Genomic DNA, 16,502 nt, shown 5'->3' with positions numbered 1-16,502 from the left:
CCGTATTGGCCCGAATATAAGACGACTCCGATTATAACACTATTATGTATATAACACACTATTTTCAAAGTTCAGTTTGTGAAAAAAAAAATGCTGAAGACAATAAGGTCACTCATAAAACAACTTTTTACTATACAATTATTATAAACTAAAAAACTCACAACTGAAATAACATTTCACGAGATATAAAATGAAAAAATATACAGTATTGAATAAAAACTATATTCTCTTTCTCAAAATAAGAAACAATAAGCAACAAATAAGAAGCCTCAAGGGGTCAAAACTGCATAAATGATGTAAATAACTTTCCAGTGTCTTCAGCTGAATCAGGCTCTGGCGGTGGGCATTCCGTCTTTCCGTTTCTCAGTGACGTATTCACTCACCCTTCTATCAGTCTCTCTGAAGCGTCGCTCTTGGGACCACGGAAAGCTTTTCTCATAGTGTTAGCATCTGTAGGCGTTTTTTCTGTGCTCTCCACTCTGCTACACCAGATCTCCTGGCGGCAACAATGTATTGTACCCTTCATGACACAGACCAAAAGCCTCCACATTCAGCAGCTACTGTAATGAGATTCCTTTTAAAGCATCTTTTCACCATCAATGTTAATAAAGGCAGCTGTGGAACCCCTGCTTTAGTCAGTTAATACTGTCCACATAACAAAGGTGGTAAAACAGACGGTGTGGGTGTCGTCAATAATAAACATTAAATGAATCACAACAAAGCAAACCTTTGAAATAAACAAAATAGCTGTGTAATAAATAACTTTCACAATGTGTTCCATATCCCTGAGACTGACTGAGGATGCTAATATTATTTCTCGGCTTTATTTGGCGTGCTCTCCCGGCCTCCCCTCTGTCCTTCAGCTCCTCTCAGCAGTCTCCAGGTTTCATATTCTTAATATATGTTTAAACTTGGCAGCTTAAGTTTAGTGTTTTTATGTGTGTGTGTGTGTGTGTGTGTGTGTGTGTGTGTGTGTGTGTGTGTGTGTGTGTGTGTGTGTGTGTGTGTGTGTGTGTGTGTGTGTGTGTGTGTGTGTGGTGTCTGGCCCCACCCCTTATTTTTCTCAGCTGTTGAAAGTCACTTCCTTCAGCTTCGCGGTACAACTGCTGAAGAAGAAGAGAAAGTTGCTCTGAACTGGATCAGTTCTTCTCCTCCTGATGAGGTTTGACGGTACAGAGAAGAAGGAGTGTCGAGAAACGGCCTGAGTGTTTGTGTCTCCAGAGGAAACATTTCATCTCCTGCAGGAACAATGACTCCAGTTGAGGCTTTGAGAGAGTTTATTCAGCAGCGACTCACTGCTGCTGCTGGAGAAATCTTCACCGCGTTTCAACAAACTCTCCTCCACTACGAGAAGGAGATGAATGTTCAGGACAGACTGCTGGAAATCTCAGGAGAACTTCCAGTCCCGTTCTCCAGAACAGGTATGTTAAAGTGTGGATGAACACTGAGTCTGACTGCTGGAGGCTCGTTCCATTTCTTCTGAAGCAGCAGACAGAAATGAGGCTGCAGCTGCTCTTCTGGTTCCAAGTGAAACAACAGGAGTGATTTTAGCTTCAGCGTCAAACAACATGTGTATCAGAAACGCTGTTTGCAGACAGAAGCAGTGATTTATTGAGCCTCAGTCTGAGCTAACATGCTAACTTGACTGTGGTTTCTGCAGCTTTTACGGTGAATGTTTAGAATAGAGACATTAGCAGGTCTGCCGATGGGGGACAGACCGCTGGAGAAGGTGAGGTCTGGGATTTAGCCTGCTCCAGACCAGGATCAGGTCCAGGATTTAGCCTGCTCCAGACCAGGATCAGGTCCAGGATTTAGCCTGCTCCAGACCAGGATCAGGTCCAGGATTTAGCCTGCTCCAGACCAGGATCAGGTCCAGGATTTAGCCTGCTCCAGACCAGGATCAGGTCCAGGATTTAGCCTGCTCCAGACCAGGATCAGGTCCAGGATTTAGCCTGCTCCAGACCAGGATCAGGTCCAGGATTTATCTTGTGTATATATATATATTTTTTTATCTTAGCCTCAGATAAGAGTTATCTGCAGACAGTGTGTCTGTGTATAGGGTGTAAATATGAGAAATTCAATACAGCAATTGAAGGGTTTTCTCTGTCTGGGAGAGGATGAAATCAGTCGGAGCCAAAGTCCAGCAGAAAGGATGTCTTTTATTACAAGATGCGCAGTCAGGGAGCAGATTCTGAAGGGTACAATACATTGTTTTTCTACATTGTTGATTCTTTCGGTTGGTGTTTCTTTTTCTTAGTAACTGAGGTTCCTCTTTAGTAGTAGACAGGTCACCTTATAAGTGATTGTTTTCTGTAGATGTTCTTCTTTCCTAGTAAGTGATGTAATAACGAAACATCTCAGAGAAAAGTATAAAATGGAGATGAACTGGAGAGGTGTGGGCTTTCACCTGCAGGCACTGTAGTGTGATTTTGCTCCCAAGACTGCGCATCTTGTAATAAAAGACATCATTTCTGCTGGACTTTGGCTCCGACCGATTTCATCCTCTCCCAGTTTGAAATAAACCCTTCAATTCACACAGTTCAGAGTCTGTAAGTGAAATAGCCAAAGCGGTTCTCATCCATCACTTTTTATACCTTTTCTAAGGTGTGTTCACAATTACATCAGTTTCAAAGAATCCTCTGAAGAGCAGTATTAAGCAAAACAAATTCCTTATAAGGCGGCCTGAGCAGGGGTCATCATGACCTGCGCCATTATGACCCGTACCAGGCCGTGCAGGCGCTGCCATCCCAGCAAGCAGAAACTTTCATTATCAGTATAGAGCATTCACAAATGTATTTTTTCACCCTTCACAATCAAAGTTTGATGTATGTAACAACCAAACGTGTTGTGAGGGTCTGCTGGGAACGTCTGGCGGAACCCTCTGTCAGCATGGCTTTCAACTCCCACCTCCGGGAGAGCTTCTCTCATGTCCCGAGGGAGGCTGGGGACATCGAGTCCGAGTGGACCATGTTCTCCACCTCCATTGTCGAAGCAGCTGCTCGGAGCTGTGGTCGTAAGGTCTCCGGTGCCTGTCGTGGCGGCAACCCCCGAACCCGGTGGTGGACACCGGAAGTAAGGGCTGCCGTCAAGCTGAAGAAGGAGTCCTATCGAGCCTTGCTGGCTCATGGGACTCCCGAAGCAGCTGACGGGTACCGGCAGGCCAAGCGAACTGCAGCCCGAGCAGTTGTGGAGGCAAAAACTCGGGTCTGGGAGGAGTTCGGGGAGGCCATGGAGGAGGACTATCGGTCGGCCTCGAAGAAATTCTGGCAAACCGTCCAGCGCCTCAGGAGGGGAAAGCAGGTCTCCGCCAACACTGTTTACAGTGGAGGTGGGGAGCTGCTGACCTCAACTGGGGATATTGTTGGACGGTGGAAGGAATACTTCGAGGACCTCCTCAATCCCGTCGCCACGTCTTCCGTGGAGGAAGCAGAGGCTGAGGTCTCAGAGGTGGACTCGTCCATCACCCAAGCTGAAGTCACTGAGGTGGTTGGCAAGCTCCTCGGTGGCAAGGCACCGGGGGTGGACGAGATTCGGCCTGAGTACCTTAAGTCTCTGGATGTGCAGGGACTGTCTTGGTTGACACGTCTCTGCAACATCGCGTGGCTGTCGGGGACAGTGCCTCTGGATTGGCAGACCGGGGTGGTGGTCCCCCTGTTTAAAAAGGGGGACCGGAGGGTGTGCTCCAACTATAGGGGGATTACACTCCTCAGCCTCCCCGGGAAAGTCTATTCCAGGGTACTGGAGAGGAGGATCCGACCGATAGTCGAACCTCGGATCCAGGAGGAACAATGCGGTTTTCGTCCTGGCCGTGGAACAGTGGACCAGCTCTATACCCTCCATAGGGTGCTCGAGGGTTCGTGGGAGTTTGCCCAACCAGTCCACATGTGTTTTGTGGATTTGGAGAAGGCATTCGACCGTGTCCCTCGTGGTGTCTTGTGGGGGGTGCTCCGGGAATACGGAGTCCGGGGCCCCTTGTTAAGGGCCGTCCGGTCTTTGTATGACCGGAGTAGGAGTCTGGTCCGCATTGCCGGCAGTAAGTCGGACCTGTTCCCGGTGCATGTTGGACTCCGGCAGGGCTGCCCTTTGTCACCGGTTCTGTTCATAATCTTCATGGACAGAATTTCTAGGTGCAGCCAGGGGCCGGAGGGGTTCCGGTTCGGGAACCACAGGATTTCATCTCTGCTTTTTGCAGATGATGTTGTCCTGTTGGCTTCATCGAACCCGGACCTACAGCATGCACTGGGGCGGTTCGCAGCCGAGTGTGAAGCGGCAGGGATGAGGATTAGCACCTCCAAATCCGAGGCCATGGTCCTCGACCGGAGGAAGGTGGCTTGCCCCCTCCAGGTTGGTGGAGAGACCCTAGCCCAAGTGGAGGAGTTCAAGTATCTTGGGGTCTTGTTCACGAGTGGGGGACGGATGGAGCGTGAGATTGACAGGCGGATCGGTGCAGCGGCTGCAGTGATGCGGTCGTTGTATCGGTCCTCCGTGGTGAAGAAGGAGCTGAGCCGAAAGGCGAAGCTCTCGATTTACCGGTCAATCTACGTTCCCACCCTCACCTATGGTCATGAGCTTTGGGTCATGACCGAAAGGACAAGATCCCGGATACAAGCGGCCGAAATGAGCTTCCTCCGTAGGGTGGCTGGGCGCTCCCTTAGAGATAGGGTGAGGAGCTCAGTCACCAGGGAGGAGCTCGGAGTAGAGCCGCTACTCCTCCACATCGAGAGGAACCAGCTGAGGTGGCTCGGACATCTGTTTAGGATGCCTCCTGGACGCCTCCCTAGGGAGGTGTTCCGGGCATGTCCCACTGGGAGGAGACCCCGGGGAAGACCCAGGACACGCTGGAGAGACTATGTCTCTCGGCTGGCCTGGGAACGCCTCGGGATCCTCCCAGAGGAGCTGGAGGAAGTGTCTGGGGACAGGGAAGTCTGGGCATCCCTGCTGAGACTGCTGCCCCCGCGACCCGGCCCCGGATAAGCGGTAGAAAATGGATGGGATGGATGGATTATTATTTTATTTTGACCTAAAACCAGTGTGTTGTGAGTCAGCCTAAAGGTGAAGGTCATACAGTGACCTTTGAACTTCCCACTTCTTTCTGCTGACTGCTTCACTGACTGACAGTCATAAAACAGGGAGGCTTTTTGATCAAATGTCCACATATTGGAACTGAGTGAAGCCTTTGGATAACAGAGGAAACCAGAGGAACAGGAGAGGTGGGGGTGGGGGGTCGTTTGTCTGGGTAGGGGTGCGGTGAGGGGTTGGGCCTGGATCTTCAGAGGAGACTGGAGAGGTCCAGCCTCCTCTAATGCTTCCATGAGAACTCAGAATCCACTGATCTGACCAGGCTGATCATCGGGTTGATATTCTGCATTTGGTGTGTTGGTTTTGGCCCTGAGAAAACCACATGGGTCTATCTGTAATGAGAACTTCCTGTTCCGGTGGAGAGAAGGACGCCACTCTGGTTGTTGTGATGATTCTATGTGTTCTCATCCTGGCTCGGTCTTTTGTGCAGCCAAATCAGCCTGAAGCCTCTTGTTTTGGGCTGGATGAGCCTGGATCAGTCCTGTGCCTCAGTAAAGCTTTCAGCTGGCCTGGACATTACAGGAACTCTGACAGAATAATGATGTGTTCAGGTGTTGCTGGGAAATAAACATGTCTGAAACACGTCAAACTGTAAACTTGCCACTAACGTTTGAGAGCTGAGAGAAGCCAATGTAGCATCCAGACAGCTTCCTCATTTATTCTTTAAACCTCACAGCTGCTGTCAGGTTTCTATAAAGGAGCAGTTTAATTAGTTTTTAAATGTCTCTGTTTTAAATGCAGCCTGTCCTGTCTCATCCATCCCTCACTGTAAAACATTCACATCCGTCTCATCAGGGACTTTGTCTTGTTTCCCTCCAGAGAGTCCACAGCAACACATTAGTAACCAGAAGACCAGTTCCAGTGGTGAGCAGGAGGAACATGAAGCTCCACACATTAAAGAGGAGGAGGATCTTGTTGAGATGAGCGTTACTGATGGTGGAAGTGAGGATTCCCACCACTCTGTGAGAGACTCCACCACCCGGAGACTCACTGCTGCTGCTGTGGAAATCTTCAACCTGTTTCAACAAACTATTGTCCAGTACCAGGAGAAGATTGATCGCCGCCACAGACTGCTGGACGTCATCTTCCAACCTGAGATCAAGTTACACAGAATCGGTATGTTAAAGTGAGAATGATCAGTGAGTGTGACTGCTGGAGGATCTCCATCGTTATGGCTGTTTGCTTTATCCTCCACAGACAGGAGCAGGATCTGTGTGTTTTATTACCTCCGCCAAGGAGGTTATGTAATCACGTCGGTTTGTTGGTTGGTTTGTTAGCAACATTACGGAAAAAGTAATGGACGGATTGCAATGAAACTTTGTGGAAAGGTGGGTCTTGGGCTAGCTTAGAATCCATTAAATTTTGGTGATGATCTGGATCACTGTCTGGATCTTGGAATTTTTTAAAGGATTCTTTATCTTTGAGAGATAGGGCAGTCTTTGACATACCGTAAACCCTCTTATAGTTGCCGGGGCTTTTATTTCTCTCAGCTGTAGCTGATACCAGGCTTTTAATGAGAGGAGGCATGTGTAAGAGAGAGGCTTGTATTTTAAAAATTTCAAAAAGAGCAGGAAGATCTTTTGTTGGATATATACTTTAAATCATCACTACTGCCAGAATGAAGTAAAGGGAACAGCTGTATTAACTGCATATCAGGCCATTGTGACACTTGTTCCTGAGAACAACTGCACCAAGTTTATCAGATGTTCTGCTAAAGTGTAAACACACCCACATGTTCCGGAGATATCAACACTCACACACTAGTGTTCCAAACATCCTCAATAAGGATGTCAGCTCTTGGTTGGCAGCTGACATCAACACCAAATTGTCCAATTGCGAACAAAGTCCAGCCTATCTGTCGGGGCCCAGCCCAGAAGAACATGGAATGAAAGCTCTGTTTCATCAACGATCAGGATCCTTTCTGGGCGAGATACTGCGTATCTTTCCCTGTAAGGTCCAGCGCTGAGCATTACATCTGGCTAGACTTATATAAATGGTAATAATCTGAAGTCAGTCGTTTTGGCATTCTTTATACCAAGCATAGAATAAAACAACCGGGTGGAGTCAGCTGGACGGAAGTCCTGGCTCCAACACTTCTGTGTCCATTTGAACCCAGTAAAATGTACTGAGCTCATTTATTTTTTCAATCGATATGAAAAAATTAAATCTCAACATGAAGTTTAATGTTTTCTGTCCCTCCGCCATTTTTACCAGACGTGTGTAATACACACAGTCGCCATACCAGGAGGACTGGCGCTGTAGCACAGACTACTGTCAGTACAGCGCTGTAGTGCTTCACAGAGAAAAAGAAAAGGGAAAAAAAAAACCCGGCTTGTATTTGGAGGTGGCTTTATGTGATTTCTTCAGAGACGCACCTGGTCATTAAAGGGGCTGTATCATGCAAAATTCACTTTTTGTATGTTTTAACCTTGTTATATAGTTATGTACTCATCAAAAACACCCGCAAAGCATTTTTTTCCTTCGTGCCTGTGTGTTTGAGCTTTCCTGGTGTTTCTGCTGCTCAGAGAGGCAGCCCCTCCCGTACCCGTGAAAACGCTCTGTTTCCCACGTTGACGTCACACGGAGAAGACGGCTCCCCTGAGCCCCCCTCCCACAGGCCCTCGGCAATCAGCGTTGCTGCTTTTTGTAACTCTGATTACGGAGATAAACTTAAACCATCATCTGAAAGCAACAGTCAAGCAAGAGTCTGAAGGGTCTGCGCTTGGTGAGTTTCTAACAGGAAAAGCCGTTTTCGCATGTCTTTATGTGTAGAGAAGCTAAAGAGCTAAAGCTAGCCAGCGTATTTGTTTTGAAGCACTGATTGGTTGAAGTACGCTGTCAGTCAAAGTCCACAGGGGGAGAGGCGGGACTTTCAGTGAAACAGAGCGTTTTCTCTTCCGGGTTTCAGAATTAGCCCCAGAAAATCTTTTATTTCACACAAAATGACTTTTCCTTAGCGCCAAAAATAAACTAATACCATGTTAATGCCAAAGCTAGGGTTTGGACTAGCTAGAAAAAGCATGATACAGCCCCTTTAAAGGAGACAGGCTTTTCATGGAATACAGGTCATTATTAGAGGATTTACAGTAGTTGGGCAGGCCCACTGGCAGGGGGCCTGTGCGCCGTGCGCTCGCCGCACGCCACACCTCTCCACCGCACGCCGCAGCGCTCCGCTCCGATCACAATGTTGTTTCATTATTTATGGTGTTCTTATTGTTGTTGGTGACTGATTTGACCTCTGGCGGAGGTCTGCCTCTCTGAGTGCCAAATTCTAGTGTTTTTAATATTTTACTCACCTTTATTCAGCAGACTGGTAACTCCAAATACCGTATTGGCCCGAATATAAGACGACTGATTATAAGACGACCCCTATTTTTCAAATATAATTTTGTGAAGATAAAAATATGTTGAAGACAATAAAGTTACTCATAAGAGAACTTTTTATTGTAAAATTATTTAAACTCAAAAACTCACAACAGAAATAGCATTTTACGTGATTCAAGATGAAAAAATATTATTGCAGTATTAAATAAAAAATATGTTCTTTCTCAAAATAAGCAACAATTAAATAGCCTCAAAGGTTCAATAACTGCATTAATGATATAAATAACTTTATAACCATCAAATTCAAGATCTATTCAACTTCATGAACATTAATATTTCAGCCCTTCGTGAATGTTGGGTTCAGTTTGGCCTGTAGAGAACAGTTCTTCAGAAAGAAAGCAGGAGATTTCAGCTGCTCTGAGCGTTTACTTTCTCCTGAAGGCTGTAAAACTGAAACAAACCAGATATACATATAAGTGAACAAATACACAGGATGCATCACAACACACATCACTGTCTGAAAACAAAACAAGTCAGTATTTAAAATCAAAGCCGCTAGCTCAATGCTAACTACACTCAACAAAATATAAACGCAACACTTTTTGTTTTTGCTCCCATTTTGCATGAGATGGACTTAAAGATCTAAAATTCATTCCAGATACACAATATTACCAGTTCTCTCAAACATTGTTCACAAATCTGTCTAAATGTGTGATAGTGAGCACTTCTGCTTTGCTGAGATCATCCGTCCCACCTCACAGGTGTGCCACATCAAGACGCCACATCAAGATGCTCATCAGACACCATGATTAGTGCACAGGTGTGACTTAGACTGTCCACAATAAAAGGCCACCCTGAAAAGTGATTTTTTTTTTTTTTTTTTTTTTTTTTTGCTTTATTGGGGGTCTGGGGACTCAGAACCAGTCAGTATGTGGTGTGACCACCATTTGCCTCATGCAGTGCAACACATCTTCTTCGCATAGAGTTGATCAGATTGTCAATTGTGGCCTGTGGAGTGTTGGTCCGCTCCTCTTCCAAGGCTGTGCGAAGTTGCTGGATATTAGTGGGAACTGGTCCACGCTGTCGTATACGCCGGTCAAGCACATCCCAAACATGCTCAATGGGTGACATGTCCAGTGAGATGCTGGCCGTGCAAGAACTGGGACATTTTCAGCTTCCAAGAATTGTGTACAGATCCTTGCAACATGGGGCCGTGCATTATCTTGCTGAAACATGAGGTGATGTGCGAAGATATGTTGCACTGCATGAGGCAAATGGTGGTCACACCAGATACTGACTGGTTGTGAGTCCCCAGTGAGGAGTTTCCAAAGTGCAGCTGATCTGTTTGCCGGGAGCTCGGAGCGGCTTCTCAGGAGGTCAATGTGCTGATCGACTGATTCTGTCTGAGGATGCTACTGGGTTCTGTGGGTTCAGTGACACACTGGCAAAACCCTGGTAAGAATCCCAAATGAATACAGTTAGTTAGTCCAGTGTAGGGCTGCCACGATTAGTTGACTAATCAAGATTATGTCTACTATTAAATCATTGACAACTAATTTAATAGTATTAGTTTTTTTGTTCTTTGTTTTTGTCTTGAAACTACAGCAACTCAGCACACAGCGCTTCCTCTGGTGTGAAAGTTTAATCCCAGCATCGTATTCCACTTTAGGAAACACAGCATGTCCTTTTTCCTCAAGGAAATATATGCCAGAGCTTTAACAATGAACATTTACTGTGTAACATAAAAGCGGAACACTCTGTCTTTCACAGCATGTCTCTAATGGCTTTAAACAAGAATATAATGAGGGTTATGCTGGCCTCAGCCACAACGCGACGAAGTGATGTCCTTTTTACACAGATGTTTATTGGTTTCACCCACACCAAACACCGTAGAAGTGAACTCAATTTTTCCGGCCACATTTCTTCCTTGAAGATGATGGGCTCCACTCTCCACGGGGCAGTGTGTATGAATATCAGGATGAGAAATAAAATCGCAATGTCAGGTGTTTTCCAATATCGCGCTGCTCCCTTCATCCAGCTGCAGAGGTGCTTGATGGAACTAAGACAACTTGGTTCCTCACTGGCCTGAACAGTAAAGTTGTGGACACTGATGCTTTTTGAAGAGGCATTTCCTGAGAACATTTAAAAGCAGGAAGTCTCGTCATCCCTCCATCTCGGGTAGCGTGGTAAACAGTTAACAGAATGTTGTGTTTTGAGAAACTTCATGCTGTTTTTTTTTTTTTTGTTTTTTTTGTTAGTTTGAACATTTTCAGTTTTACCACCTCTGTTCCAGGTTTTTTTTAAAGCTTGAACTGTAGAAGTAATGAAACTAATCTTTTATCTTGTCCTGTTTTGTCCCTGCAGAGCTCCAACAGCACCGTGACTGTAGAGAGGAGCAGGAAACAAACTACTGTCTACAACAGGAGGAACCAGAACCTCCACAGATAAAAGAGGAACCAGAAGAATCAGGGCTTCTACAGTCCCCAGAGGACCAGGAGGAACCAGGGCCTCCAGAGATTGAGGAGCACGAGGATCTCGGTAGCAGCCAGACGGGAGCGCTTCCTGTTGTGACGTTTGAAAGTGAAACCTTGAAGGTTCCTTCTGAACCAGACACTGAGCAGCTCCTCTCTCAGGACTCTGAAGTCCACCATGAGAACAAACTGTTTGACTTTCCAGTTTCAGAGAAGCAGGCTGAATGTGAGGAAACATGTGGTGAACCTGTCTGTAAAAAACCAAAACTATGTCAGAAGGTGAGAACGGTCACTGATAAGAAGAGAACTTGTGAAACATGTGGAAAACATTTCAGTGGACATAGCTATTTGTTGATCCACATGAGGACTCACACTGGTGAGAAGCCATATTCTTGTGAAACATGTGGAAAAAGTTTTAGTGTACATGGTTCTTTGTTGATCCACATGAGGATTCACACAGGTGAGAAGCCTTATTCTTGTGAAACATGTGGAAAAAGTTTTAGTGTTCAGAGTTCTTTGTCGGTCCACATGAGAACTCACACAGGTGAGAAGCCGTATTCTTGTGACACATGTGGGAAAAGTTTCAGTAACCAGGGTTATGTGTTGGTCCACATGAAGATTCACACAGGTGAGAAGCTGTATTCTTGTGACACATGTGGAAAAAGTTTCGTTGAACGGCATACTTTGTTGCGCCACATGAGGACTCACACAGGTGAGAAGCCGTATTCTTGTGGAACATGTGGAAAAAGTTTCAGTCGAAAGAGTTCTTTGTTGGACCACATGAAAATTCACACAGGTGAGAAGCCGTATTCTTGTGGAACATGTGGAAAAAGCTTCAGTCAACAGAGTAATATGTTGGTCCACACGAGGACTCACACAGATGTGAAGCCATATTCTTGTGAAACATGTGGGAAGAGTTTCAGTCAACAGATTCAATTGTTTCACCACAGGGCGACTCACACAGGTGAGAAGCCATATTCTTGTGAAACATGTGGAAAGAGTTTCAGTCGACTGAGTAATTTGTTGTGCCACAAGAGGATTCACACAGGTGAGAAGCCGTTTTCTTGTGGAACATGCGGAAAAAGCTTCAGTAGTAAGAGTTATGTGTTGGTCCACATGAGGACTCACAGGTGAGAAGCCATATTCTTCTGAAACACGTAGGATGAGATTTACTCATTGTAATTCATTGCCGCACCACCTTAAAAGTCACAAATAGATGAAACCATGGAAGACTCTCTTGGAGAGCTCATTCAGGAAGTTCAGCTTGATCCCCAAACCACAAGAAGTTTAAAGGAAATCTTCCACATTCACACACTGTTGTGACGAGAAATGGAAGTAAAATGTTAACATGAATTCAATGGTTTTGTTCTTCAGTGTTTTTTTTTTTTTTTTTTGGTTAACAAGGCTGAGTGGTAATTTAACTTTTTTAGGCCTCATGGGGAAAAACAAACCATTTTGCTGCTATGCAACACATGACAGCCAACAAAATATCTGAAAACTTGTGTGGAATATAATCTGTGTGTGTATGTGTGTATATATATATATATATATATATATATATATATATTCGGAGCGTAACGGTATTTGTATTCGTCCCGTACCGTCACGGTACGGGTGTCACGGGTTGGTACACACAATCGCACGACAAATTCACGAGTGAGTAAAAAAAAATAATAAAAAGAGAGAAAGAAAAAGTGAGTCCTGATTCCAACCTTAATTCACGGTAATGAGCCTAAAAGCTGCCGGCGACCACCATTACCACAAAAGAAGAACAAGCAGGTCCAAACATGAATAAATGAAGAAGAAAGTACAAGCGGAATGAGAGGTGCAGTGTGTGGAGTTGGAAGACCCGCCAGTGTCGTGTAAATCTGTCGCTTGGGAAAGATGTTTTGGTATATTAGGCCGCAAGGTGAACCACGAAAAGTCTTTCAGAAATTGAATTCTGCTCCGACGTCGGCGAACTACACAATCTTTAGCTCATAAAAAATAAATACTTCTGATAAGCTTACAGCAAAAAGTTCGTCGCAAAAAATCCTGCCGATTATTTACTACGAGGCATTTTAAATGGAACTAGGTTCTTCAGCGCGTAATAACATTTTGCTCCGCAAGCGGTGGTGCGACTTAGACTGGGTTGGATCGTGCTAGACCAATCGCATAGCTGGATTCGGTAAACATAAAGCCAATATGGCCACGATCATGGTTGTATCAACTTGTACGGAAGAAGAGGAAAACTCGCCAGAAAGTGAGAAAAAGCTGAAATCTTTGTCTCATAAACAGTGCTATATGCACATTACTTAAGTGAAGCATGAGAAAAGGCAGGATTTCACAGTCTCACGGTGGAATACGTATAGGAACAGCCCACGACAGTGGCTGGAGTTGAGGGGTGAGTGCTGCAACGTAGCTGAAAACTACAAACACTGCCTTGATTTGGAGTTTGAAAACATTCCCGAGGACGCGGCCTTCCACCCCACATGTTATCAGAGGTTTATTGACAAGAGCGCAGTTGCCTAAGCGGAAAGACGTCTCGTCCGTGAGAGAGAGAAAGGAGATGATAAGGAAAGCTCCTCAATAGGGCTTGGGATTACGCTTTGCATTGTGGGGAGTGGCGGACATGCTGGCCGCTCACGAGTGTAAACAAACACATAACAAACCCAGGCACGAGCAGGAGAAGACGTACGATTAGAGCTGCAGAAAGCAAGAAAAAATGCTGAAATGCCGAAAAGGGTCGGATATATATCAACTTACGCTTAATAAAAAAGCCAGGAGCCGTTATCTTGAAAAAAATCGCAGTTATTAACGATTTGAACGGTTATCAACTTACTGTATTTTCTTCAGTTGTGTTGTTAGCTGAGTTTATAGGATACATTTAGAAATGTTCTCCTTTTATATTTATATATCCTCCTTTTATTCTATTTGTCTGTTTGCACTACTGTTATTTGTGTTCATTTTGAGAGTATTTTTACAAATAACATTGTCGTAATATGCACATTTTTTTCATGTCAAACATTTTGCAAGTTTTACACACACCCTTTTATGTAGTTTTGAAAAACTACTATTTATTCTGTATTATTAACTTTATTTTCTCCTCTTACCATTATGTTTAAATGTTTTGTTTGCGCTACGGTCATTTTGTTCATTTTGACAGAATATATTTATGACTGCAGGCTGCATGTGTTACGAGACACTTCATTTCAATAAACACCAAAAAAAAAAAAAAAACCCAAACAACTGAAATACATTTCAGTGTGTTTACTTAAAAAATAGTGGGTAAGGATACCACAGACAATTATTGATGGCGCTTCCAAACAGGAAAATGATAAAAACAAAGTCCGTTTTGGATCTTTTTACCCTGGCGATCGTGTGTTCTGCTATCACAACCGACAACACAACAACGTCTGGGCATGGTTGGAATTGTAGATTGAAAAAAATAGCAAATGTGTCCACACGAACGATGACAGCACGTCTGGACACAATGCGCTCGCGGTCCATGTAAACAACGGGAGAGAACGGCCAACATGGCCGCGACTCGAAGTGATGACGTCACGATCCCAGGCCCTATAGGTGAGGCCATCCCATCAGCATCAAGCAGAATGACACCGAGTCCAATAAATCCGACGAAGAAACTGCGATCAAGCTCAGGCCTGCCCGTCTCCAGCTCTGGGCCTGTCCTTCCTGCCCTGTGCATTATATGTAAGAAGGAAAAATACACAGTCAAGGCAGGAAGACTACAAGTGATGCCCTCCATCAGCACTGCAAAAGGGCAAATTATCAGGCTGCAATCATGAGGTCTTGTGTGAAACAAAACATTGGTGCACCATCACCTGCTGGATACGGTTGGCATCTGGAAGATGGAGACCTACGATTCACATGGATAACAAGGAATCCAGCACTTCAGTGTTTTGCATGTGATACACTGCAGTTGCAAAGAGAGTCCCTGTGAGACAGGCAGATGTTCATGTGTCTCTGCAGGACTCTGTTGCACAGATCTGTGCAGGTGTTGCAACGGTACAAACACTAAGGAAATCGAGGAGAGGGAAGATGACAACTGTCCTGATACAGATAGTGAGGATTAGCATGTTGTGTATTGCCTGAGGATTGTATTTTAGACCTATATATTGTAAATATGTAACATTTTCTTCAAGGTTTTTCCTCATGTGACCAAAAAAAAAAACGGGCTGAACCTGAAGGAGGAACGCCACATCCTGAACACAAACACTAACGTCGCTGCAGCAGAAGGCCGCAACATGAGCAAATGTCTGGTTTGGAATGTAATTTATTCTGTGGCCCACAGATGATTCAACGCGACTGTGAGCTGCTGATGAAGACATCACTCTAATTATTTATCAAACTGACAAATGTAAATCCCAGAAAACACCATCTTCATCGTTCCGTAGAAAAGAGGACGTGTCATGAAGGTTAAACTTGCATTGCATCACTGTTTGGTGTTTTTAACTTCTGAACATAAGAACGTTGTACCAATTGACAATTAAACTCTCCAGCATCATGTTTTCAATAAGTAACTCGGATAAAGTCACTCAGGATGAAATGAGGAGAAGAGTCTCTGAAAGTCTTCTGACTTTTCTTCCTTCATCACCCGGTTTGGCATAACGCTGAATAGTGAATGAATGAATGTTTTCCATGCAGATTTTGTTTGATCATTGTTGTTTTCAGTTATGAATGAATAAATGAACGACTGCATACATGAATGGTCATTGTCATAACTAATGCCTTTTATTGAACAAATTAACATGAACATTAAAATTTCACCTTATTTGCCTCAACCCAGATTTTGTGGTTGATCACTGTTGTTTTCAGTTATGAATTATAAATGAACGACTGCATAAATGAATGGTCACTGTCATAACTATTGTCTTTTATTGATCAAAACGACATGAACAGTAAAATTGCACATTATTTGCTTGATTGATAAATAGTTAGATAAATACTTTAATGATCCCAAGGGGAAATTTAAAAGGCAGTCTGTGCTCACATTCACACTTCAAATGCATTCCAGGATAAAAATAAGTAAAAATAATTAGAAACAATAGATTAGAAAGTAAAGTGCTAAGGAGTTAAAAACACGAGCCTTAATCAACATCGCCCCCCTCTCCGGCCTGAGATGACAGATATTGTTCTTCTTAGAGGCGGTTAGGTAGCTACAAAACACCGTTTAGTATTCATTTGACCCACGTAAGAACACTTTTTGGGAGAATTCTTCTATATCGGTAACGCTGAATGAAACTACGGGCGCCGCCATGTTTCCGGAATGTTGACATAAGCCAGCTATGCGATTGGGCTAGCACGATCACGTGACGAGGCGCACCACCGCTCGCGGAGCAAAATGTTATTACACGCTGAAGAACCTAGTTCCGTATAAAATGCCTCGTAATAAACAATCGGCAGGAATTTTTGCGACGAACTTTTTGCTGTAACGCTTATCAGAAGTATTTATTTTTTATGAGCCAAGGAGTGTGTAGTTCACCGACGTCGGAGCGAGCTGAAACGATAACAGGGTTCACCTTACGGCCTATATTTGTGAGCTTTTGTTACTTTGTTACTACCGAAAAACGTACCGAACCGTGACCCTTACACCGAGGTATGTACCGTACCGTGGCTTTTGTGTACCCC

General features: G+C 44.5%; 1 protein-coding gene across 1 annotated transcript; it reads left to right on the top strand.

The window, feature by feature from the left end:
- Positions 1 to 1,133: 1,133 nt before the first annotated feature.
- Positions 1,134 to 12,278, top strand: LOC115400068 (gastrula zinc finger protein XlCGF57.1-like). The gene is made up of 3 exons (XM_030107719.1): positions 1,134 to 1,421; positions 5,899 to 6,195; positions 10,768 to 12,278. Exons 1-3 carry the CDS (start codon positions 1,250 to 1,252, stop codon positions 12,006 to 12,008), a joined length of 1,710 nt encoding a protein of 569 aa, XP_029963579.1. The 5' UTR covers positions 1,134 to 1,249; the 3' UTR covers positions 12,009 to 12,278.
- The last annotated feature ends 4,224 nt before the right edge of the window (positions 12,279 to 16,502 follow it).

Source organism: Salarias fasciatus, chromosome 14 (assembly GCF_902148845.1).
Source record: "Salarias fasciatus chromosome 14, fSalaFa1.1, whole genome shotgun sequence".
NCBI lineage: Eukaryota > Metazoa > Chordata > Actinopteri > Blenniiformes > Blenniidae > Salarias > Salarias fasciatus.
The sequence above is the reverse complement of the archived record's forward strand: the minus strand, read 5'-3'. Positions and strand labels throughout refer to the sequence as shown.